The following is a 25,785-nucleotide window of genomic DNA, read 5'->3' on the forward strand; positions in this document are numbered from 1 at the left end:
GCTACCTCTCCATGAACCAACGCACAGCTCCAGAAAGGTTCACAGCTTCATCTCCAGCCTTTTTCCTGCTCTGTGCTTGCTTCTTGTCTCCTGGCTCAGCTCCAGATTTGAGAGGATAACAGGCACAGCAACATGAGGCTGACTCCTGTCCATGAGCTGTGCATGAGCATGGTGTGGTGGGATTGGTCTGAGGGTCATGTTCCTTGGGAAGGATCAAAGCTGGTCCTGCTGCAGGTTCTGCTGCCCTACAGGCTGAATTGAGAGGGGCTGGGAGGACCAGAGACAAACCACGAGACCCTAGGCAACTTTCCCTCCATCCAGGAGAAGTATCTCACACACAATATTCCCCAGTGATAGTCACAGCTCTTCAAACTCCACTGCTGGTTTGCAGCCCCAAATCTCTCAGTACTGAAGGGCTTGTGGGCAGTCAGGACCTGCAAGCAACCACAGATCTCCAGGCTATGCCTGGAGAGCCCAGCCAGCATCCTTGTGTCACTGCCAGCAGGCTGGGAGGGAAGAGTCCAGGTTGTGGGCACTCACAGAAAGACCATCAGCCTTCTTTGGCAGGATCAAAGCTCATCCTCTCGCCAGTTCTGCTACCAGTCCTGCTGCCTCATTGGCCAGGCTGGGAAGAGCTGAGGGGCCCATCAACAAAATGAGAGTGCACAGGGACTCTTCCTAGTGCCAAGGCAGATCCCATCTGGGCAAAGGAAGCTCTCACACACAATACTACCCAGCACTGGTTCCTGGCTGTCACATGCAAAGCAGCCCTCCCAGGCAGGGGTCTTGCCTCCCCACAACCCCACAGAAGCAGTAGCCCCCCTCCACAAACTGTGGCAGGGAACCTGCCAGCCATAGCAGATGGCACCTCTTCCCGTGCTAATGAGCCGGCAGGATTTAATTCCGACCTCCCATTAACACTCATTAGAGTGTCACTTGGCCATTCTTTTCTGTGTCTATCACATCTCTGCGGCTTCAGCTTTAAGATGTTAATTTAGGGCCACCTCTGGGGTGGCCTCCCAGGCACCCTCAGAAGGTTGTTGCCTCACTGTGCCCCAAACTCTGCCTTAAGTGGGTCTTAAGAGGAGGCAAGAACAGATCAGCACACTGACAACCATGGAACAGACAAATAGATACGGTCTTGACCTGCAGACCAGCTCTGGACTCAGGGTTTTCCCTGAAACCCCTGCGTCCCTCTCTGAAATCCCACAGCCCCACTGAGGGCACAGAGTCTCAGGAATATGCAGCCAGACCTACCACGGCTTGTTAGGGGACAGAAGTAGGTTACTTTCTGCCACGTATAGAGATGATGTGATGCATATTCATCAGTTACGGTTGTGCGGAGATTACAACAGTCGCATAAATTGCAGGTTTAGGGATCATCAGCTGCACTCCATGACTTTTTCAGGGCTTCCTCCCTTGAAAAAGATAGAAATTGGAGTCATCTCATGAAAAATAAAGGTCAGAGATTTATGTGACATCTTAGAAAAATACTGTTTGCTGTACATGTTTTGCATCCCTCAGGTGAACAATTCAATGATCATAAGCCTCATCTTGTATTTAAAATTCTATTTAACAGCTATAATCACTGTCAATACATTTTTATTCTCAAAAATCAATTTACTGAACTATTCACAGATATGATGGAAACAAATTGAATTTGAAGCCCTGCCTCACAGGATCGATGCTAAGCAGGTCGCTGCATCTGTTTACAAAGGGAAAACATTCTTTCAATGCAGCTGCCTTTCAGAATAGTAAAGCCCAGGGAGCTTAAAAGCTTTGAAAAGTGAAGCGGATTTGGGGACTGATGCTCTGCAATCACCCATGAAGGCACAAGCCTGGGGCAAAGCTGTCCCAGGGCACCCACTACTGCCCTCGATTCCCTGCTGAAGGAGGCTTGCCACCTCCAGAGCCACTTGTCACAAGCTTGCCCATCCCACTGGCTTGAAAGTCTGCCCCAGCCACTTGTCACCAGCCCACCCATGTCACCACCTCTCTAGTGTATGCCTCCTTGCCAGCCTTGCCATGTGATGCTGGATCCCTCTGAAGTGTTGACAGCGTGGCAATGGCTTCACCCGGCAGTAAGACCACTCCCACAAAACACAACACCCAGTGCAGAGATACCTGTGATAACCCCCAAAATTATGGGAGTTCCTCTCGACCACAGGGTACTAAGTTAATCCTGGGGGGCAAATGTGCCTGTCCATGACAGATAGGTCTCATCTGAAACAGCAAATTTTGGACACAGTCAGAAAGGAAAAAGGACTGAGAAAATACTGATGTGAGCACTTGCCGTGCAACACAGACTTCGGGCAGTCAGCCCCTGGCAAATACTGATTTCTGCTGCCTGCTTCCTCAAAGAGCTCCAGCACTGTCAGCAGCACAGAGCAATGGTCAGCCAAGCTGCTGACCACTCATTTTTTCACACTTTCAACTACAGCTGAAGCAGTTTTCCATCCTGAAAGCAGTACAGCAGATGAAGTATTACTGTCTTTCAGCTGGAGAGTGACCGCACAGCAACTCAGAGTGACTGCAAGCATCTCAGTATTCCTACATTTTGGGGTATATGTTATCACAGAAAAAAGAGCCTCCAGGCTCTTCACAGCAAAATTTTTCATTAATTTTTCATCCAAAAGACAAGGTAATATCCTAGTGTAAAGATCCTTATTTCCCCAAATGTGCCATTTGAACTATATGGGACTTAGGAAAGACTATGTATTTCCCAAGCAGGTGCTCCAAGTGCCTTGAGATAAGACTACAGCTCCTTTCTTGCTCCTGCAGTAACCCCTGTATCATTGTCTGTATCTTCACCTCCCAGTATCAACAGAGGAATTGAGGGAGAGCCGCTGTTAGAAGCAATTCAAGAACAGCTTTCATGATGTGTGCATCGCCCCCAGTGCCAAGGAGCGGGGATAATAACTTCCCTCAATCTGCTGGACACTCTCCTCCTAATGTAGTCCAGGATGTGGTTTCCCTTTTCCACGACCAGAGTGCTCTCTTGGCTCTTGTTCAGCCCAGAGTCCACGATAATACACAGGTCTCTCCCACCACTGCTGCTGCTCCGTGCTCAGCTCCCTGCCTGGGCTCATTGCACCTCGGGGCTGTGCCTTGCATCCCCCTTGATGAATTTCACAGTCTTAGTGTTCACATTTATCTAATCCCTTTGCACTGAGGCTGTGTCAGGTGTCAGCCATCCTCGTCTAGTGGCACCCGAGGCTTGGTTTGAGGCTGGAGGATACCCTGTGGGTATCCTCATTGCTGATGGAAAGCCCTGTGTCAGCCTCCAGGTGCTTCAGTCATTACTGGCCATCATCAGCTGTTGGTGGTGACCCTTGGAGTCCAGCACAGCTTTCCCTTGGGAAATCCTTGCTTGCCCTTTGCATACTGAGAAATGATTTCTGAGATGCTGCCACATAATGTGTCCTACAGCAATTCCCACTTCCTGTACTGATCCTCACCAAGTCACATCCCTTTCCCCCCCAGAGACCGCAGAGCCCTTTGACTCCTGCGTGGATAATCCCCACCCCCTAGCCCTCCTTCTGAACCCATATTGCAATAGAAATCACAAAAAGAGGGGGTCAGAGACCCGAGGATGTCTCTGTGCACCCTCTGCTCTGCCTCAGCCCAAGCAGTATGTCCCAGTCTGACAGCAACGCCCTGAAATCTCCTTCAGGATGATCTATCTCCAGAACAGAATAAAGATTTGAGTGATCCAGCTGCGATGTTTCCGCACAGGCTGGAGCTTTGCATCCCAAAAGCAGCCTCAGCTAGTTTTATACAAAGACGTTAACGAAATTCAGGATATCTTGGTTTTGAAAGCACTGCATAATTGCAAGCTGTTATTGTCTGAAACCGCATTTGCAAGATGCAGTCTCAACAGCCAGGCAGCTTGGGGAAAAGAAGCACTTGTTCAGTGTGGGAGAAGCTCCTGCAGAGGATACAATACCCTTGCCAAGCATTCACAGGCCTTCAGCTGCCCAAGCACCACAATTTTCAATCAGAAACTTGTAGACAACATCCTCCTCAAATTACCCCCAGGCCTTGCCCTAAGCTTAGGGGTTTTTCTGTTCCATTCTTCTGTATGTCATACAGAAGCCTTCATCACGCCCTCAACATCAGGTAGCAAAGCCAATGTTTTTTTGCAAAGGGGCACCACCACAAGGCCCCCACTCTGAATCACAACACCCAGAAAGCTCTGGCAAAGCCTTCATGTACACGTTTCAAACCCACACATTGCACTTCTATGCAAGCACTTGTGACTCCTTCTTGACTCCTTTTCCTCATCTGCCTCAAAAAACAGAGACAAGATTGGGAAATACTGTTTGATGAAGTATTGGCAAAGCCACAAAGGTGAGCATTGCTTCAGGCATAGTATTTGGTGAGGGACTAGAGAACCCCAGGAAGAGTACAGCTGGGTTTTGTCTTTAGCTTTGTTGTCATATTTCATACAAAAAGCTCAGCTACTCTGAGCAGGATCCTGCATCTGCTGAAGCTCTACTCAATGGCTCAGCAAGGGTTCAAGTAACAAGTTCAGTCTTTCCCTGCAGGGCATCCCTCAGGGATGAGGAGGGATCTCTCAGAGGAGAGATGACCTCATGCACTCCCCATCACTGTCCTGTCACAAATAGAAAATCCATGCATATCTCTTCACTTGGTCTTGTCTTCACTCATCCCAACTTTGGAGGACTCGTTAGGTCATACAAAGCTTAGACTGTGCCTTCGTGATATCACCTGGTCTTGGGAGCCAGATTTTGCAGTGCATCCATTTTTTGTGATGCATGGGACAGTCTTGTTTGAAATGGGGCCACAGATTTCACAGACAGATGATCCGGTATTTGTGGAAAAAGAGCCAGGAGCATCCATAGACTGACTTCAGTTTGGGGCATTCCTCCTATGGCCTGTAGGTGAGTGCAGGCAGGACTTTCTGGAGTGGGTGTCCCAGGTCCTCCAGGACACCTGAGGGATGAGGATAGCTCAGAGTCAGACAACATCCCTGCCAAACGATGCAGTGGATGCTGCAAGTCTGCTCGTTCAACAGGAGATCAGGTTATGGAGGAGAGACCCTCTGCAAAACACAGACAGTTGAAAACTCACACAGTGGCCAGCATCCCCTGCCCCTGGCCACCACTAACCCTAGGGGAGGGTGGCTGGGCCGCCAGGGCACAGCTCTGCATGGCCTGGCAGCACCAGTGTTAACTGGGCTCTGCCCCAGCCTGCTGAGAGTGCACATTTCCCTGCAGAGCTGTGTTTCCAGAACACTCCTTGCAATTACATGCCCTGCCACTATTATTAATATTTATTAGGCTCAATTATTCATGGCCTCTTTAGGATCCTGTTGTTTAAGTCCAGCTTGAGATCTCCAGGCTAGCAATCACAAAAGTTGCTTTCCAGAGGAATTACAGTAAATCAAGCCATTGGAAACGTTGCAAGCAGATGTAAAACTCGCAGAAAAAGCTGCCCAGAAAAGAGCCTCATATCCAGCACTCAGAGGCCCATATGTGCTACATATGAGCTTCCTGGGCTGGGATGAAGGGTCACAGGACACCACACTCCTCCTCCCTGCCACCTGCACCGCGGTCACAGTGACCATCTTCTGAATCTGCAGGGGAGAACAGCCCAAGAATAATGGCTTGGAGGCTTTTCCCTGTCAAAGGACACATGGTGAGTATGGAGAACAAAGCAGGATGTTTATGACAAAGCAGGCAGCAGCTAGGAAGTTGCAACCTGTCCTGGTGGCTATGGCACAGCTGTGACCAGGGAAGTCCTTGTCCCAGCTCCTGATTGGTGCTTGGGGCATAATTGAGAAGCCACGGGCAGTGTGCAGGATCCAGGAGGGATACACCAGGGTATCCTGCCCAGCAAGCATAACCAATGGCACAGAGCATCCCACTGAGACCTCCCAGATTGCTCCATCCACAGAGCTAGCAGCAAACACACAGCCCTGAGAAGGAGGATTTGCCTTCCTGCTCTGTTGATGCCCAGATTTGCACTGTGGTATGGTCTGGGTGAGTCCCAGAACCCAGCTCTGAGCACACCAGCCCCTGAGGGCATACAGGAGGAGGCAGGGGGTCTGCCCACACAGCATCTCCAGCAGATGAGAGCTGCCAGGGCTGCACTCTGTCAGCAGAAAGCCATCTGGGCCACTCAAGGGTGCTCAGCAAGGCTGATAAGCTAACTGTGATGGCCGAGCTGTCTCAGGCTGCTTGCAAATCATGAGCAATCCCAGAGCTTGCCCTGCAAAGCCTGGGCTACGCTCCTGCTGCTGACCTCTGCATCCACTCCCAGCCTGAGGCTCACAGTAGCCATCCCACAGGCCATGGCCACTTCAGCAGCTCTTGTCACCATAGAAATAACAGGTGGGTCAGGGAACTCACCAGGGACCCACAGGCCACAGGAAGGAGCTGTGGTGAGGGCAGGATCCCCCAGGCCACTGGGCATGGCACAGGTGCCTGAAACCCTCGTGAGGAGTATGAGGAGTCAGTTTCTGCTGGTGCTGGCTGTCGGGGCATGTGAAGATTGCACAGATGCCTGGGAGAGGAAGGAGAGAGCTCATTCCAGAGAAACTGTCTTCTTCCAGCTCCTTCCCTCCACAAGCACTGGTCTCCAGAGAGCTGGGGCTCTGAGGGGCAAAGCATGGCAGGGAGGAGGTGCACAGCCAGGAGACAGCAGGGTACTTCTTCAGACCAAGAAACTCCTGAGGAGCATCCTTGCCCACAGCAATTCGCAGCTGAGCCACATGGCCAGCGCGAACGGATGGAGCGATCTGCTCAGTACAGAGGATGAGGAACAGGAGGCCTTCAAGGGAAGCAGTCCTACATGTTGAAGCCTTAGCAATGAAAAGGAAAAGGCGACTGTCTGCTTCTGCTTCACAGCCAAGGCCATGGCCCTGTGCTACCAGGCTCAGGCTCACATTACACTCAGATGGGTGTCAGAGCCCAGCCAGGGGATGCTGGGGGGCAGAGGAATAGGGCAGAGGCAATCAGATGCCAGAGCAAGGCCCATCCCAAGGGACAGGATGCCAAGAAGGCCACATGTCACCCTCTAAAACTTGGTTTCTTTGTATGTTGTCCTTTCTCTGATCTGCCCTGCCTCCTGACCATCTCCCCTGTGTGTCTGCAGCAGCTGATGTCTCCTGTACATGCCATGGCTCTCCTTTGCCCAAAATCTGCCAGTAACTAAAATATGCTCAGCTCTGGGCTCTAGCATGGCTCAGAGTACAAAATTTTGATCTCTTAAATGGGTTTTAAGGGGAAGCTGGATGAACTGAAGAAGGAACACACATCCGCCTCCATTTCCCCTCCTGGGGCAGTTCCCTTGCCTGCATCATCATGCAGGCCACTGCTGAGAGGCTGCAGCAGGGCTGGCAGGCAAAGAAGGGCTCATGCCATATCAGTGCTGGCATGAAAAAGCAGCCCAGAGCCTGCTTTGCGGGGCTGGAAGGGCTGTTCCAGCTCACAGATAGGTCAAACAGGGCGAAGATGTGGGTTTGGAAGAAGAGAGGAGGGACAGGGTCACAGCCAGGGAGCAGAGTAGACAATCAACCCAGCTCCAGAAAGCAGGGCAGGCACATGCCAGTGGGGGCCAGTGCTCCTGAGAGCAGGGGTCCTGCTCTGTACCTTGGGATGACAGCAGGGGACAAAGAGGGGGCAGACCCTCTGAGCTCTAAGCCCCACATCACACCTTTTTTAAGCTCTTCCACTGAGCCATCCCACTAGCTGCCTGCACCACCAGCCCAGCCAACTTTGGGGGTGGTAGTCTCCAGAACCAGTACCCACCACCCATCCCTAAACCTGCTCAGGGTCCTGTGCACCCTCATCTCACAGCCCTCCCCTCACCTTGCCAAAGGAACCAATGTGATCCCATCCCCAGTAGTGCCCCAGACAGTCTCCAGCAGGCAGAGGCACTTTTTTGTTCCCCAAAAAGCCTCTGAGTCCCAGCAAGAGCTGTTTTAATCAGAGCTTTCTGCCCTGCAGGACTCAGCGTGGGGTAGTGAAAGAGGCACAGGCAGCCCTTTTACTCTCTCCCCTCCCATCAACCCTCTGTTTGGCTTCCTCTTCTCTTTTAATTCACCACCACCCCCCCCTCCACATTTCAAGCCTGCTTGGTAAATGTTTGAAAGTGAAGCTGATGTGGTTGGTATGGCAACACCAGGCTGGGGCCCTTGCCTGAAACCCCAAACACACAATTAGCTGATTAAGAGGAGAGGCAGTGGCGTGCTGGGGCTCTGATGCTCCACAGGGCTGTTCCAAATCACCCCATCAGGGGTGCTTGGAGGTTCCCAAGAGGGAAGACAAGGAGTGTGCACAGCCCCTCACATGGGTAAAGGTTTTCCAGGCTTGGAGAGGGAGCTTTTTCAGGAAACCAGTCTGTAGGATGCTGCAATATGGAAACGGAGCTGATAGAGATGCCAAAAGCAATGTGGAGCCTGCTGGACCACTTGCAAGCACCATGTCCCTGTCCAGATTGCAGCATCCCAAAGCCTGGGATCACTGCAGGTCACACCAGGTCCCATCTGTGTGTTAGAACAGGACCCAGCTGTGCCCCAGGGGGATTCAATGGCCAGATCCAGCACTCACAGCTCTCAGCTGAGAAGATAGAAAAGGAGCAGTGTGAGAGGAGAGAAAAGAGAGGGAGAGCCACTCTCCTCTGGAGCCAGATGGGCCCTGCCTCCAGCCCTGAGGGCTGCCTGTTCATCCCCAGCTCCCTAAACAGATCATGGTGCCCTTGCCAAAAGGGTAGAGATATTTGGACTGACTCCTCTCCTCTCCTCTCCTCTCCTCTCCTCTCCTCTCCTCTCCTCTCCTCTCCTCTCCTCGAATCTCCTCTCCTCTCCTCTCCTCTCCTCGAATCTCCTCTCCTCTCCTCGAATCTCCTCTCCTCTCCTCGAATCTCCTCTCCTCTCCTCGAATCTCCTCTCCTCTCCTCTCCTCTCCTCGAATCTCCTCTCCTCTCCTCTCCTCGAATCTCCTCTCCTCTCCTCTCCTCTCCTCGAATCTCCTCGAATCTCCTCTCCTCTCCTCTCCTCTCCTCTCCTCTCCTCGAATCTCCTCGAATCTCCTCGAATCTCCTCTCCTCTCCTCTCCTCTCCTCTCCTCGAATCTCCTCGAATCTCCTCTCCTCTCCTCTCCTCTCCTCTCCTCTCCTCTCCTCTCCTCTCCTCTCCTCTCCTCTCCTCTCCTCTCCTCTCCTCTCCTCGAATCTCCTCGAATCTCCTCGAATCTCCTCGAATCTCCTCGAATCTCCTCTCCTCTCCTCTCCTCTCCTCTCCTCTCCTCTCCTCTCCTCTCCTCTCCTCTCCTCTCCTCTCCTCTCCTCTCCTCTCCTCTCCTCTCCTCTCCTCTCCTCTCCTCTCCTCTCCTCTCCTCGAATCTCCTCTCCTCTCCTCTCCTCTCCTCTCCTCGAATCTCCTCTCCTCTCCTCGAATCTCCTCGAATCTCCTCTCCTCTCCTCGAATCTCCTCGAATCTCCTCTCCTCTCCTCGAATCTCCTCTCCTCTCCTCGAATCTCCTCTCCTCGAATCTCCTCTCCTCTCTCTCCCACAGATTCATCGCTCAGAGTGGTTCAGGAAGGCAGCAATCATCCCACTGACAGCCCTGGTTAATGAAGTCGGCCTTCATTAGGCGTTTCCGTTCCACTTGAAAGCTCCTCTGTGAGGATGCGCTGCCGGGCGGTGGCAGAGATGGAGGATGTGGGGATGGGTGACGCTGCAGGCTGACAGCCAGGCTGCTGGCTGGGCAGCAGGAGGGGCTGGCATTCCTGTGGGGCTGAGTGTGTGCCCTGCGAGGTGCTGTGGGGTTACAAAGCCACGCCCTGCACCTATCCACAGTCCAAACCCAGCACCCCCCCACCAACACAGCCTCAATCCTTCTCCCCATTCCCAGGGGTCATCCTGCTCTCCATCAGTGCCCTGGGGGACAAGTGCCTCCAGCAGTCTCCACTACTGGACTACGCCCATGTCCGTGCTTAGGAAAGGAGGGTTGTGGGGTCGGATTCAAATTTTCTGGGACTTACAGGTGGAGCAAAGGGGATAAGCTGGGAGGGATGCCCACTGTCTGGGAGCTGCCTGGAGTGGTCCTGTGAAGAGGGTCATTTAGCTGATGCCTGCAAGAGTACTCCTAGATTAGAGAGCTCTGAATTGTTCAGCTATTATCTGTCCAGTGGGAGCACCCTCATCTCATCAGGGCCATGCTTGCAAGGCAAGCCTCCAGCTGCAGGAAAAGGATCGAAAGACCCATGAATCCCTGCCCCAGCTGCTCTGCAGGGACCTGCCACTCCAAGGAAGGGCAACTCAGGATATGCACAAGCTTGGGGAACACCTCCCTGCAGACCCAAGCCCTGGAGTATGTCCTCTGGGCAAGGTGGGTCACTGGCCTCCTCCCACCTCCTTCATGTGCCTGCTTCCCTCACCTCTGAACCAGCTCCTCATGGGGCATTTTCGCACTCAGACACTGTCAGACCACATCCTTTCTCTGTATTCCCTCCCCAGCTCCTAACAGTTCCCTCCATCAGCTTTTCTCCCCTACCAGGGGATGAAGACAGCTTATGGAGGAGCAATGTGGGCAAATGACTACAAGGGAACAGGCTACTGAGCACCTCACACTCTGGATAGACAAGTTATACTCCACGCTTTGGTACTGGGAGATTTTTGAGTACCACAAAAGCGGCTGGGGGGTGGCGGGTGGAGGGGGGTGGGCGCAGCAAAACCAGCCCTTGCACTGTGCCAGTGTAAACAGGGATGCTCAGTAATGATGTCCAGCATGAGCTCTGCATTCTGGGATGGGAGGGAAAAACTCAGAGCACAAAAGCTTGGTACCACAGCCGCGAGGCACACAGCCAGCATCCGTGGCGTCTTAACCTACTTTGGGTTTGCTACTGCGTGGCTGCTAGTGGGGGCCAAAGGAGGGGCTGCACCCATGTTGGGCACCATCTGGCAGCTCCTGCTTAGGGCACTCTGGCTACTGACCGAGGGGAAAAGCCAGGATGATCCCTTTCCCCGTCACCATCCCAAAAAACACAGCAGGATGAATGCAGGGAGCAGGAGCCATGCAGCAGTCACCACCCCATCAACAATTTGCAGTGGAAACAGCACTGCAGCCTCACACGTATACCCCTGGTGGGGGGCGGCACATTGGTGGAGATGGGACTGGGAGACCGAAGGTATCACAGCAGCCCCACATTCTCCAGTATCCAGCTCCCCAAAGGAAGCAGGTTTAAACATTTGGAGTAGGTGGCACATGGCTACAGGTCTCCTCCACTCTGGTTTGAGGGCTGTGGGTATTGCTGGCTGAACTGTCAGGGTGTGGGACCCCCCAGAGGACAGCTGCATCAACGTAGGGAGTGAGAGGCAGTGTTGATGGTCTGGCCTTGATGTGGGAACATGATGGACAGCCATCATGCTGCACAGCATCTGATCGATGTGTCCCTCACACAGGAGTGTGATGGATGGCCATCAATGAGCCTGTGTGAATGTCCAGGGGCAGGGATGGACAACTGTTAGTGGACATGAAGGACAGCCATCAGCATGTGACCTTGGGAGGTGTGCTGTCTGCAGCCAGCACCAGGAGGTTTCCTGTTTGGTTGCCAGCAGAGAGCAGAATCAAGTCTGCAGCTGGGACCAGCCCCATGGATAAGAACCTGAGCTCATTTTCCTGCATGGACCTCACACAATTTGGGGGCATGGGCTGCGGAGGGAGCCAGACATGGTCTGCCTCACTCATAGGTTTGCTCTTGCACCGTTTATTCTAGGTGATGGGCGATGCTCTGCCATTCTCTGCCTGCAGTCTGACACGGCAGCCCATCAGGCAGCCAGTTTTTATCCAATTTCACGCTGATTTTGGTATCATCCTTTCCTCCTGAAACAGCTGCCATGAGGGGAGTCGAAGCCTCTCCGAACCCTCCCCGCAGCGCATCAACACTATTATCTCCATCAGCCAAACTTGCAATCTCCTGAAAAAAGATATCTCGCTATTTTGACAAGTTCTCTTTTCCATCACCCCCCGCCGACTGGCAGGAACGCCAGCTCGCGCAGGCGCGCCGGGGCTGCCTCTCCTGCCCAAACTCGGTGTCCCCCTCGGTCCCCGCCGCCCCGCGGGAGGGCCGAGCCCCCGCCCCGCGGCCCCGGGCAGCGGCGGGCCGGGGCGGGCGGGGCAGCGCCGGGCAGCGCTCCGGGCCGCGCTGCAGAGGAGCCGCAGATGGTGAGCCCACACGCCGCGTCGCCGCAGCAGCCAGTGACCTACACGCGGGCGTCATGCGAGAGTTTGGAGCGGGGAGAGGAGCTGACGAAAATGCACATTCCCGCTGCAGCTCAGCTCTCACCTCCGCCCCTGCAGCCCTCCTCCAGCAGACCGGCGCTGCCGGCTCTCTGTCAGGAGCTTCCCCAGCCTGTTGCCGGTTGCGCCGCTCCAGTGAGCAGCAAACCACGCCGTGGTTTTTCAGAGAGGACAGCGGACTGCGTCCTCCTCCTCCCCAAAGGGTGCGAGACGATCCTTAATCTGGCACAGGGTGTCCGTGCAGAAGCCGATGTGGGCTGTAGCTCTCATGTGGGGGGACAGTGCACCTGCCTGCTGCAGGGTCCCCAAGGCCTTTGGCAGCTACAGGCAGGAGCGAGGCTGGAGCTCCACCTTGCCTCTGCTTTTCCAGGAACCCCTGTGCGCGGCCTCGGGACTGCTAGGGCAGGGATCTCCCAACAAAGCCACTAAAAGCTTTCACAGCCTGCCCACACACTCTCCCCAGTCCTCTGGGGCCAAGGTTGTCTGTGAAGATGTTTCCCGCTGGCCTCCCTCACAGCTGGCATCCACCTTCTCCATCCCACGGCCATCCCAACACGTTTCCACCGTGCTCCCCAGGCCAAATAATGCAAACTGTGACTCACCCTAAAGGGAAGTGTTCCTGAGGCAGGATGAAGCACAGAGAGGCACCTTGGGCCAGCACAGAGTACTCAGAGGCTCCATTAAGGCTCCTGCAGCTGATGGAGTGAAGCAAGACAGGACCTGACAGCCACAAGCAGAAAACAGATAAATCGTGTCTCCAGCCTGGTTCTGTGCATCCCCAGCCATGGGGAAGGGAGCCACAGACCGGCTTAGATCCCAGAACAGCACCCAGATGCTGCCTTTCCCAGCCTCTGGATCTGTGTGCAGGTGACACGAGCTGCAGATGGTCTCAGCTTACTCTCAAGCAAGACGTGGTAAGGGTCTGTAATGAAGATATGGGTACTGTGGGATCAGTGTCAGTACCCATAAGTCTAGGAAGAGATGGCACAGGGTGTGGAATAGCAGGCAAGGGTCAAGAACCATCCTGGCACCAGCATGTGGAACCTGGTCCCCTCGGGGCTGCCCTGTCCCACTGACCTGCTCCCATGATGCAGAGCGCTCCAGGGGTGGTGGATGCTACATCCACCACAGGTTTTTTGGGGGGTGTAGAAGACCTCAGGGATAGTGCTGCCCATGTTCCAGAAGCCAGGAAGTTTCACTCATCAAATGATTTTTAATCCCAGGTCTGCTCCTCCATGCTCCCCATGCCCTCTGTATGGGAAAGGTGACACCCTTACCTCTCCACCACTGCTCACTGCTGTCCACACATCTGCTGTTCTGTGGGTCTGGCAGACCTGGAGCCTGATAGGACTGCCCAGTGGAGGGCACAGGGGCTGGCAGTGCTAGGATGTCAGGCTGGGATGAGGCATTCCCCCCAGGCAGTATCCTGGGAACAGGAACACTGCAGTGGGGCTGAGCAGAGCTTCTCTATGCCCTAGTCAGAACAGGACCTGCTGTATCCAGCCTGGCCAAGGAGCAGGGCAGCTCTGCACCCTCCCCACTGCACAGGCCCCTCTGCTCTCACCTTCAGCACAAATCCCAAGCCTGGATGGAAGCTGCTCCTAGGAGGGCCCAGAATCTGTGTGACCCTAAATCATTCCCATGTAGACCTGTCTATTCCTGAAGGCGAAAGTGCAGCCCCTTGCCAGTGGCATACCCTTCCAGGTAGGTGTAAGGAGCTGCGTGACCATCTCCACCAAGCTGATGTGGGGCAGCTGGGGGTGCATGTAGACCAGATAATCTACCTTCAAAGGTGCTGCATTAGAGCTGTGCCTTTCTCTCCCACCAGCATCCTGTCTCCTGCCCCATCACCTCCTTCAACCCATCCCTGGTCCCCCAGACCTTCTGCAGCCCTGTGGTGTCCACCCAGGTGAGGTATCAAGTCCTGGGGACTAGAAGAACAAAAATCCCAGGTTTTGTATTGAACTGGGTGCACAGGGCTGCACGTAGCCAGCACCCACCGTGCCCCTGCTGCACCATAGTGTGGAAAGTACAGCCTGCCTGCAACACTGACCAGCAGGCATTGGGTTAAAGCAGGTGCAGGTAGCCTGGCTGGGGCATTGGTCTAGGGAACACCCCGCAGCGGGGGCAGATGAGACCTTTGCTCATCCTTGGATGCAGTCCCACCTCTGTAATCCTTGAGGTTTTTTCTGAGAAAGGCGGTTCAGCCCAGGGGGCCAAAGGAGATGCAGGGAAAGCTTTTATTGGTATGTTCCAGCACACGTCAGCCTGGTTAAAAAAAATCTTCGTTTCTCAGAGAGCTTTTTAACACGGCTCAGGCAGCAATTGGTACAGGGACAGCAAACCAGGCTGCATCTGCTCAGCCCCAGTCACAAGCTCCCTGCTTCCTCTGAGAGAGAGAGTGTGTGTGTGTGTGTGTGTGTGTGCGCTAGACACAGGCATCCGCTCCCAGCATCTTGCTGCCTCCTGCATCCTCCGGCAGCAAGTGCAGGGCTCTGGCTTCCCGGGTACCTCCCTCGCCGCTCCATTCCCTGACAGGGATTTGCACGCGGGGCACGGCATGCGGTGAGCACCCGCGGGTGGAGAGGGGCTCGTGGCCAGAGGCAGCGGCGATGGACATCGTGTGGACTGCTGTCTAGGGCTCGTGTTCCCAGACCAACCTTGATCCTGGTAAGTGGGGATTTTTTGCCATTGTGGGTGCTTTGCTGGGTGCGTAGCATGGGCTGTCCACACATTGTGTCAGCCTTCAGTGGGTCCCCCCATGGCCCCCAGGATCCTGGTGCCAGGGAGGGTGAATAGAGCTCCTGGGGTGGATGTCTGGGATTGGGGATGAGGATGGGGTAAGAGGGTCCTACCCAGGCATCAGGGTCGTCATGTTGCTACTGGGTGGAGGGGCTGGAGAGGGAGAAGAGAAGGAGAAGTGCAGAGCTGGGCAGGAGCTGTGTCTGCTGCAGAGGAAGGGACTCTGCTGTCACGGCATTTTCATCCCCCTCTGGGAGATGAAAGAGTGCGACACACCTATAAAATCTGTCATAGCGCGGCAGGATGGGCAACCTGATCCGGCAGGGAGAACAGCCACCAGCTTGGTGTGCCCAGGACTGGGACACAGCACACCCCCGCCCAACATCCCCACTGGACTCCCACAGCCCTGCAGGGGGTGGGAGGGTACCATCAGCCAAGGACCTCCCTGCCCCATGGCAAATGGATCACCTCGCAGCAGCAGTACCAGCTATGCCATAGTTCTGGCATGTGCTGTCTGCCTGAAAGAGGGGACAAGGAGATACTGCCAGACCCCTGTGGCCATCTGCAGCCAGCTCAAGGAGGTGGAATGCAATGTCCCCTAAGCAGAACCTGCTGCCTTCCTAGCCTGGTCCCCCTCAGCCCAGGCAGGAGCAACTGGCAGGATGTCCAGAGCAGTGCCAGAGCCATGGCAGAGCCATGGCAGCTCCTCTCAGCCCTGCTTCATGCCCTTCAGACCAAGCCCTAGGACCAGGCTGCCATGGACTCTGAGATCCCAGGGTTCTCCTCCATTTTGGTACCCCACCCCTCTGCCCCCAGGGTCCCTAATGCTGCTCAAAGTAAGGCACAGTGCTGTGGGGCAAAAGATCCAGTAGCCTGGTGGGGGCAGGGAGGAGGCCTGGCCCCCTGGCAGCCTGTGGGGATCAGGCACATCCTTCCCCCCGATGGGAAAGCCTGCTCCTGGCACATGAGGGAGTTCTGCTGCTCACACACCCCTGACACATTCCCTTGAGAGTGGGTGCCATGGACACTGCTCAAGGGTGCACCAGCCCAAGCACCTGCTAACCCTTCATTTGCTTGGCAGGGACTATCACCGAGGACACACTGTGGGGCAGATGACAGTCAATCCTACAGACCCTGTGGCTGGCTCCACACTCCCAATCTCCCCAGGCCACCACTGCACACCACAACAGCTCACCCTGCACCCACGGCCCCCGAGAAGCACTCATCCCACATCCCACCTGCCATGGACACCACCCCATTCCCACAGTTGCTGCAACATTCCTGCACCCACCCCATGCCCACAGCCTCTGCAACACCCTCTTGTGGGCTGTAACACCCGCCCCGCACTGCCAGCCACACCGTAGCACATCCACCCCAAAACACATCCACCCCTCGCACTTCCTTCACCCTGTAACACATCCAGTCCTAACAAACAACCCCCCATCCTGCTCTCCCAGCCACCACAGCGCCCCAGCTGCGCCACACTGCGCCCGCCAGCGTGCCACCCGCCGCCACCACCCACCGCTAACCTGGCGCCCCAGCACAAGCCACGCGTGCTCTGCCATGGGAGAGAGATTTTGCAGCCATGCAGGGACCACTGGCTCTGTTTCCATCCAGATGCTCTGCCCTGTTTCCTTCTCGCAGGGTGCCTCCATGCTAGCCACCAGCTCTCTCCCCATTCCCACCTAACACAAGCTTAATCCTCACTCCAGCTGCACCAGCCTTGCTTCCACGCCTCAGTTTACCCCATGCAGAGAGGAGCGTGAAGCTGGGAAAGATGTGTCCATGGGTGCTAAGAGGATGAAGTGCTTTCTGGCTCAGTGTTTTGCTGCAGGAATGAAGCACCAAGGAGCAAATCCAAAAGAGAACAGTGAGGGGAATGGGTGTTGCCCAAGGATCAGGGCAGGGGTGCAAGGAGCTGGGAGCAAGGGAACGGAGGGGAAGGGGAGGGGTTGGGAAGTTTCCCACCACCCACTGTGACAGCCCCCGGTCCTGGCAGGGCTCGGTGGAGCTGGCTGTTTGCAGGCAGCTCCTGCCTGTGCCCAGATTTAGCTCCTCTGTGGGGGCGACCTAAAAATAGCCCCATGGTGCAGCCTGGCAGCAAGGTCGAGGCCCCCGCACCTCTTAGGTCACAATGAGACAGGTGGTGGTTCTGTTTGCCTCAGGGGTGGATACAAATAGTACTGGAGACACCTTCCCCCAAGGACATGTGGGGACAAAGGGGCTGCTCGGGTGTCTGGGTTGCTATGAGGCAAAACTGCCCCCAGTCCTCCCTCCCCAGGAGAAGGGGGACTCCTGAAGTCTGGCAGGACCCCAAGTCATCCCAGGTTCTATGTGAGGGTGAAGTCCCACCCCACAAAGCCAGGTCAGGCAGGGCATGGGGCACAGGCAAAAAAAAGAGGTCTGGTGAATGCAGAGTGCAAGTTTAGGGTATCTGAGGAACAGTAATGCCTGTGGAAAGGCAGTGGAGTCTGGAGACTGAGTTCAGGGTGAAGCCATTCAGCCCCGGGTGTGCAGGCAGGGTCTAGCCAGGGGCAGCACTAGCAGGGGCAGGGAGGCCAGCAGAGCTGAGAATAGACACAAGTCGTGATAGAAGTGATGCTGTCCAGGCTCCAGACACACAGTAGAGAGTGTAAGAAGGCAGCCAGGGTAGGCTTGGGAAAGGACAGGAAACAGGGAAGTGGGCTGGGATCTTGCAGCAGCAGTGCAGTGCAGGTGGGTCACTGTGACATGAACACACAGGGGAATCAGATGTCAGGGGGAATACAGCAAGTCCACACACCAGCCACCCTTCTATTGCCCGGGCTGCCCCACTGCACTGCAGGGTGGGTGGGGTTGGGGCACCCAGAGCCCAGCAGCACCGTGGGGAGAAACTGCCAGCACACTCTGATGAGGAACACCAGTGTGGGTAGGAGGGAGACTGACGTGCTGTGGGCCATACACCTCTTTTCACTCTTTTCTGTGAGCCTAGCCCCTCTGGACCCTCTCCTCCCTGCTTCTACCCAAACCTTGGGCAGGAGTAGGCCTGGATCTGGCCAACACTCAGTGGTACAGAGACCTACAAAAGCAGATCCTGGGGGGATTTCCCTGTGACTTCTCCGACTCTCTCGCTCACAGGCAGAGCTGCAATGCTGCCCAGCAGCAGAGCTGATCCTGACCACGGCAGATGTGATCCTGAGCCAGCCAGTCAGAGGGTGGTGGCACGGCGAGGAGGTAGAAACACCCAGGTGTTTTCCTTCCCACTGGCACAGCCGCAGAGCTGCTGCTGCTGTGGCTTGGACACGTGCCTCCAGCTCTGCCCCACTCCCACCTTTGCAAGGCCCCGGGAGCTGAAGGATGCCGGGCACCAGCTCCAAGCCAGGCACTGCGGCCAGCGGGTGCAAATACCCCAGCCCACTCATGCACACGCTGCTGGGACCCCCACACGCAGGACGGGGCCCACACGTGTTGCACACCCGGCTCAGCGCGTGGGAATCTGCAGGCAGATGGTCCCGCGGTGGTGGGGAGAGGCTGGGAAATCACATGCATGTGCACGCAGTGGTGTTTGCCGCCTGCCAGCACGCTCTGCTCCGCTCCGCTCGGCCCTGCTGCTGCAGGGTACCTGTAATTACCCTGACCAGGCTCCCTGCCACAGCAGTGCCCGCGGTGTCGAGTCCTCCCGCAGGCAGTGAGATCCCGGCGGTGTGCACACGTGCTGCTAATTATCCCATTACCTAGGGACTTCCCTGCTGAGCCTGGCAGGGCTGGAGATTGCTGCTCCAATCTCCGTGCTTTGCCTCCCGGACCCTGGGCACCAGCTGGAAGTGCCTCTTTGCTGCAGCATAGAGTTAGAGAATAATTAAAGCTGGAAAAGACCTCTAAGGTCATCAGCTCCAACCATTAACCCAGCACTTCCAAGGCCACCACTAAACCATGTCCCTAAGTGCCATGTCTGCATGGTTTTCAAACACTTTCAGAGATGGTGATTCCACCACTGCCCTGGGCAGCATCTTCCATAATGCAACTCCAGCATGGCACGAGGGAAGCCCTTGGACCTATGTGGGGTGAGGCTGTGCCCTGCGATGCTGGAGGCCAAATTCTGCTTCTTCCCAGCTTCAGCTCACACCCAGTGAGACAGAGCCCAACTTGTTATTGCTGCTGCTGTTGGCCTCCCCACTTTATCCTAAGGTGATCTTCCCTTGGTACTGAAGCCAAACATCCTTCTTGGGACCCATATGCCCCTGTCCCATACATTGCTCCCCTTCCCTCCTGCACCCTCCCAGTCCTCCTACAGCTGGCTCAGCCTCCTCACATGGCTCCTTGCAGGATGCCCAATGACCACAGCAGCAGCACACATACAAGCAGGTGAGTCCAAGAAAGGCAGCTGAGTGAAGAGGAATTTAAGGAAGGTGAAGGGTCAGCACCAGACCTGCTGTCACCTGGTCCTGGGCAGAGCTGCAGGGAGGACATCTTTCATCCTTGACTGGCCATAAAGGCTGTCTTCAAGGCAGAAAGGAGATGCACACAAGAGGAAGGGTTACAGCTGGTCCTAGTCCCTCTGGGTTTTACTGATCTGGCATGGGAAAGGCCTGGAAGTGTTTCTTGTTAAGCTGGAGTCTATAGAGCAAGGGTGGGGATGCACCCCCAAAATATATCCCTGCCTTCTGTCCCACCCCCTCACCCACTCAGACCCTCCATGGCCAGGAATCCATCTCCCCACAGCCACCATCATTACCCCACTGTCCGTCTGTCACAGAGCCCATTTCTCCCCGCCCTGAGCTGCTCCTCACGCAGCTGGGGGAAAACCACCTGGACACCCTTTTGGGAGTCAGGGCCATAGCACCTTGCTTCCCACCACAGAGCCATGGGGGTGCTGATGTCCAGGAGGCAGACGGTGGAGAGGGTGCAGAAGGTGAGCTTGGCCGTGTCAGCCTTCAAGGATGGGCTGCGGGAGCAGCCGTCGACACGGCGTCGGGCGGAGGCGGGGACCACACGCCAGGGGACGCTGGAGCAGGAGGTGCAGGAGGGAGAGGAGGAAGCATTGGCAGGACCTTCCCAGCCGGAGGAGAGCAGTGCCAGCAAGGCAGCCTGGGAGCGGCTGCGGGATGGCCGGGGCGTGGAGCCAGAGGAGTTTGAACGGGCCAACAGGTTCACACCGCCAGCCTTCATCCGGCCCAAGAGGGAGCTCCACGATGATGAGCCCCCGGACATCAGCCTGGAGCAGAGGGAGCAGGTGAGCTGATGGAACCACAGAGACAGTGTGGGAGGGATGGGGACCGGGCTGGAGGTGCACAGGGCTGTAGAAGCACCTGAGTGTCTGCCAGGCAGTGACGGTCTCACAAAGCCCTGCGGAGGTGGCTCAGTGTGGTAGGGTGCCCGTGGCCAAGCCAGGCAGATGGAGGTGCCACACTGGGAGGGGGGTGCAACTGTTCAGATGTGCCCTGGAGGGACGCTGGGGTGTCTTGAAAAGAAGTCTGGGCACAGGTAGCTCTAGGTGTGGGGAAGAGAGGACAATTTAACCTACATGTTAGTCTACCCACAGTCAACCAGCCTGCAACTCAAGCCATCCGTCCATACCTGCTGCCCCTACATCCCTGCCCATCTACAACCCTACAGCTTATCCACCCATGCCCTCAATCCTACAGCCCACCCATCCACATTCACAACCTTACCTGTACAGCCACCCACTCAAAAAAGCCTACACCCCGGCCCACCTGCAGCCTTATACATAGCCTTAACCATAAACACATAGAATATCCTGAGTTAGAAGGGACCAATAAAGATCATTGAAGTCCAACTCCTGGCCATGCACACGACACCCCAAGAATCACACCATGTATCTGAGAGTGTTGTCCTGGCTTGGTGCTGTGACCCTGAGGACCCTGTTCCAGTGTCCAACCGTACCCTGAACCTAAATTACCCAGGGTACCCAGAGAATATACTCAGGTTAGTATCTCTTTGGAAGTGGAAATGGAAATGTGTGGAAAACCTTACAACTTATCCATCGACACCTACAATGCAAAAGACCAGCCAATGTACAGCCCTACAGTCCAGCTACACCCACACATACCACGCTGCAGAGAACCTACAATTCCACAGCCCCACCGACCCTACAGCCAGACCCATCCACCCACCATTCATCCCCACAAACCCACCCTCCTCTAACTTGACCAGGCATGTCCCTTACAACGACCTCTTCCCTATGCCAGCCCCACACATTCCAATCTTCCCGTCCTCTCTGCCCCTCAGCATCCACCCCCGCCTGCAAAGCACCTCCCAGATCGAGAAGCCAAGCCCCTGCCCAGACTGCTCTGCTGAGCATCTGCCCATCCCTCCCCAGATCCTGAATGATGAGATGTGTGAGATCTGCGAGGTGTGGACAGCCGAGAGCCTCTTCCCCTGCCGCGTCTGCCAGCGGGTGTATCACGACGGCTGCCTGCGCCGCATGGGATACCTGCAGAAGGACAGCGCCGTGGAGGTGACTGAGACGGCGCACACCGAGACGGGCTGGAGCTGCTACTACTGCGTGAGTGCCTGGAGTGGGGAACACCTGGCTGCTGCTGGGTGGTGGGTGCTCCCCAGGGAACTGTGCCCCACATGGACATGAGCAGGGTCGCACTTCACAGCCTGGTCTGGGGCAATGGGGAACGTGCTGCTCTCCATTTCTCACCACCCGCCTTGGCCTGATGGGGTCACCAGACACAGGGGACTGTGGTTCTTTGCCACTTCCTCATCCCTCCAGCTCCCCAGGATGTTGTGGGGGTATGTGGCACCATAGGTACAGGAGATGCTGTAGCAGAGCTGGAATGGCCAAGGCGCATGGCTGTGGAGCTGTCCCACTGCAGCACCCTTGGGTGACACAGCACAACTCCTCTCTGGGTGTCCCCACCCACTTGCCTTCAAGGGATCCTGGTGCTGCCATACAGAGGTGTGCTCCCTCCACCCCATATCTTTGCCTCATGGCTCTGCTCTGCCCCCAGGACAACCTCAATCTGTTGCTGACTGAGGAAGAGATGTACAGCCTGATGGAGACCCTGAGGAACTGCAAGATCATTCCAGGTGTGTCCCCTCGATGCAGCAGGTCCCAGATGGCTGCAGGAAGCAGCTGGGGAGGTGAGTCCCCCCTCCTTCCTGGGCACAGCACAGCCAATTTGTCCCCTGCAGAGAGCTGCCTGACCCTGGATGACTTCCTGCACTACAAACACCAAGTGCACAAGCAGCAGTTCGAGCGGACCATGCCTGAGGCACAGGAGGAGCAGGCAGCCCTGCAGTTCAATGCCCTGGACCCTGACAAGAAGGGGCACATCGAGTGGCAGGACTTCCTCTCCCACGAGTCCATCCAGCTGCTGCAGAAAATCCGGCCGCAGGTATGGCTGAAGCATCCAGGGCTTGCTCCCATGGCTGTCACACATGGTCACAGCACCCAGGGCTGGCTACCATGGCCAGCAGCTGTGGCAGTGGCAGCTGGGTCCAGCACCCACAGTCACAGCACCCAAGGTCAGTGCCCATGACCAGCACCCATGGTCATGGCACCTAAGGCTGGCTCCTACAGCTGGCGCCCATGGCTGTGGTACTTGGGGCTGACTCTCATGGCCAGCACCCCTGGCCATGGCAGTCAGGAGATCCCTACAGTGTTGGGAATATAAGGGAGGGAGGTTCCCATGGGATGAGCACTCCACCTTTGCTTCTCTGACCCCTAGAATGCCCTTCTGCGGCTGCTGACAGCCAAGGAGCGGGAGCGAGCACGGGCAGCCTTCCTGGCCCTGGACCAGGACAACGACGGCTTCATCGGGGAGGGCGAGTGCCGCCAGGCCCGGCACACCTGGTTCCGCAAGCACCAGAGGGAGATGGTGTCCTGCAATGTCAGGTGAGGGTATGCCCGTCTTGGTGCAGGGGTGATATCCCAGCCAGGACTCCCAAAACAGTCCCAACACCTACCAAAGGGGCTCAGCACACAAACGGCTGCCCCCGCTTCCCATCACCTCCTCCTCCACGGCCCCCCAGCCCTGTGCACCCTCTTCCCTCACCACCACCGTTTGGGGTGCAGGGAGCGGGGATGAAGAGCATCCTCCTTCCTGCCACAGCATCAGCCATGTGGGGCCCATATCAGAGGGCAGCCCTGCCAGCAGCAGGAACGGCAAGAGCCCGGAGAAGATCCTGCCAGCCACAAAGCAGGAGGAGACCAGGTGAGGCAGTGATGGTTAGGGAGGTGGTGGACACCCCCATTTTTGGGGGAGACCCTGAGGGAGCAGCATTGGGGTGCCCAGTGAGCCCACGTCTGCCCACAGGCGCATCGACTGGCCTGGATTCCTGCGGGAGAACGTCGCCTACATCCTGGCCGCGCGCCCCAACAGCGCCGCCCTGCACCTGCAGCCCCTCGCCTAGACCCGGCCGCGCCTCGAGGGCGCGGTGCCACGCCCGCCACGGTGACCTGCCCCACCCTCCCCTGCGGGCACAGCCGATTGGCTGGCGGGGAAGCGGCTAGGCTGCCCCTGCCCCGCCTGCCTCTCGGATTGGCTGTGAAGAGGATGTGCGCCGCGCTCTGATTGGCTGAGGGAGCGGGAGTGGCTCTCGGGTCTCTGATTGGTGGGGGAAGCAGGGCGGGGCAGGGCGTGTCTCCACTGTCCCCTGTGCCCCACAGAGACCGTGGTGGGGAAAGGTGCCGTGCCTGGGGTCACCATGGGGCACAAGGGGCAGGGAAGATGCTGCCCCCATGATCCCCATTCCCACAGCACCCAGGGACCTGCAGACAGAGCAGGGTCTGCCCTGGGTACGTGTGGGGTGACAGCCGAACCCAGAGCACCCATGTGCTCCCAGCCTCCCACAGCACCATGGGGCAGCTTGGCTGTGCCTCTGCGTGCCGCAGGCAGCACCCACAGGTCTGCAGCAAGCAGTGTCTCAGCTTATCAACATGGTGGATCCTCGGGATGTGGCTGACTCCCTTTGGGGTTTTTCACATCCCTGCCCTACTCCAACAGGGGCTGGAGGCCAGTAGGTCCATTCTTGCATGCACAGCTCATGGCTGTGTCTGGGAGACCATTCTTTGGCATGGCTCAACCTTTCCCTGCTGGCGACCAACTATTTAATGCCAACAGTGATGGTATAGGAAGGAGCACTGGTAACAGAAAGCATCAGAGGGATGGGAAGGGAAGGTCAGATTTAGGGGAATTCCCTGTGCATCTGATCTTGCTGGCAGCACTCCCCTGCATCCCTCATCCCCTCCTGTACCCCTGGTTCCAAGGGATGCTCTTCATTTGCTTGCCATTCTTGTCCCACACCAATCCTGTTCAGTCTTGCTCTCTACCCACTACATGAAGTGGGCAGCCTTGCCTCACTTAGTAAGGTGAGAAGTAAGCTTGTGGTAAGGAGGAGGAGGCAAAGCCCAGAGCCCTGCCAGGTATCAGCTGCAGGGATGAGGCATTCACTGGGCCCATTGGCAGCTCTAAGGTAGGTAGATGCATTCAGCCCACAGATGAGGGAGCAGGAAGCCCAGAAACCTTGCCCCAAACATGCCAGGATTTGGGATGCCCAGGTCCCATGGCAGCCCCAGCAGCTGCTCCTGTCCCTGTAATCCCTTTCCCCCATCTTTGTCTTCAGCCTCTCCCTGCCTGATGTTCCGTGGCTCAGCCAGGAGGCCCTGGGGTGTACACAGACCAGGAGTGCACTTGCAGCAACCTGGTCACTCCCTCACCTCCATCCCTAATGCCCTCTGGGCATCATCCCAGTCAGCCTCCTTCCCCCAACCAGGGCACAGTTCCCCTCTCCAGGGTCTCCCCCACTGCAAGACCAGGAGGCGCACCAGTGCCACGACATCTTCCTCTACCACCCTGGCATGCCAGGCCAATGGGGATATTTTGGATGCCAGGTCCGAGATGTGGCCAGAGCGCCAATGGGGATATTTCGGATGCCAGGTCCGAGATGTGGCCAGAGCCATGGCGAGGAGGCGGCCGTGGGTGCGTGGGTTGCAACTCCCTATCTGTACTGAGATACATTCATTAAACAGCTGTGTCCAGCTAGCCTCCGTCTGGTGTGTTTACAGGGCTTCTGGCTTCTCTGTGGGAATTTCTGGGGATGCATGGCTTCCTATTGTTTAAAATCCCACCCCAGACCGAAGTCACTGTCCCATCAGGCAAGCTCGGCCTCCTGTCCCCAGACTATCCCACAGCAGTGATGGGGGCAGCCAGCATGTGCACCCAGGACCCAGCAGCTCAGGGTGCTGCATGTCTCCCCAGAAACGCAGACAGTAAGGAGAGTGCCCGGCTGATTGTGGAACCCCCTCAAACACTGCAGGGAAAGGGACACCCCTCCACTGGGATGAGCGTGCTCCCTGCCTTCAGAGGCACTGGATGATAAGAACAGAGCACTGAGCACTGGAGACAGCTGGATGCTGGGAACAGGCTGTCTGCAGCAAAATAAACCCCACAGAGACACCAGGGTTCCCCAGGAGAGTGCTCTTCATGGCTGGAATGCTCCAGTTAATCACATCCACAGAGCTCCATGAAAAGCTGCACCTATTGCTGGAAGCACACGGCCTGTGAGAACCAGGCTGCCAGAAAAGGGCACTTACCACCCTGAGGGGATCTTTGCTTGCACAGTGCCCATGCTGCAGCTGGAAGGGGAATGGGATTTGAGAAGAGGATCTGGGGGGGAGTTAGGAGAGGGGATGGTTCCCTAGCAGTATCTGTTCAGTCTGTGGGGCCACAGACCTTGCTGCTAAAAGCTTGACTGGGACATTTGAGCTCACTCTCATGGTCACAGTGAGATACCATTGCGTACAAACCACAGCAGGGGTGTC

General features: G+C 56.3%; 1 protein-coding gene across 3 annotated transcripts; it reads left to right on the forward strand.

Moving 5' to 3' along the window:
- The first annotated feature begins 14,577 nt into the window (after nucleotides 1-14,577).
- On the forward strand, nucleotides 14,578-25,006 carry PHF24 (PHD finger protein 24). Of its 3 annotated transcripts, none has more exons than XM_063421852.1 (9): nucleotides 14,578-14,939; nucleotides 18,129-18,224; nucleotides 19,851-20,223; nucleotides 21,331-21,516; nucleotides 21,971-22,049; nucleotides 22,155-22,357; nucleotides 22,691-22,857; nucleotides 23,075-23,176; nucleotides 23,258-25,006. In XM_063421852.1, the coding sequence occupies exons 3-9, from the start codon at nucleotides 19,855-19,857 to the stop codon at nucleotides 23,373-23,375; spliced, it is 1,224 nt and encodes a 407-aa protein (XP_063277922.1). In that variant the 5' UTR covers nucleotides 14,578-14,939; nucleotides 18,129-18,224; nucleotides 19,851-19,854; the 3' UTR covers nucleotides 23,376-25,006. The 3 variants fall into 3 exon arrangements, with proteins under 3 accessions (XP_063277922.1, XP_063277923.1, XP_063277924.1); XM_063421854.1 differs by having other exon boundaries at nucleotides 14,581-14,939; nucleotides 23,279-25,006; XM_063421853.1 differs by lacking the exon at nucleotides 18,129-18,224.
- The last annotated feature ends 779 nt before the right edge of the window (nucleotides 25,007-25,785 follow it).

Source organism: Prinia subflava, chromosome Z (assembly GCF_021018805.1).
Source record: "Prinia subflava isolate CZ2003 ecotype Zambia chromosome Z, Cam_Psub_1.2, whole genome shotgun sequence".
Classification (NCBI taxonomy): domain Eukaryota; kingdom Metazoa; phylum Chordata; class Aves; order Passeriformes; family Cisticolidae; genus Prinia; species Prinia subflava.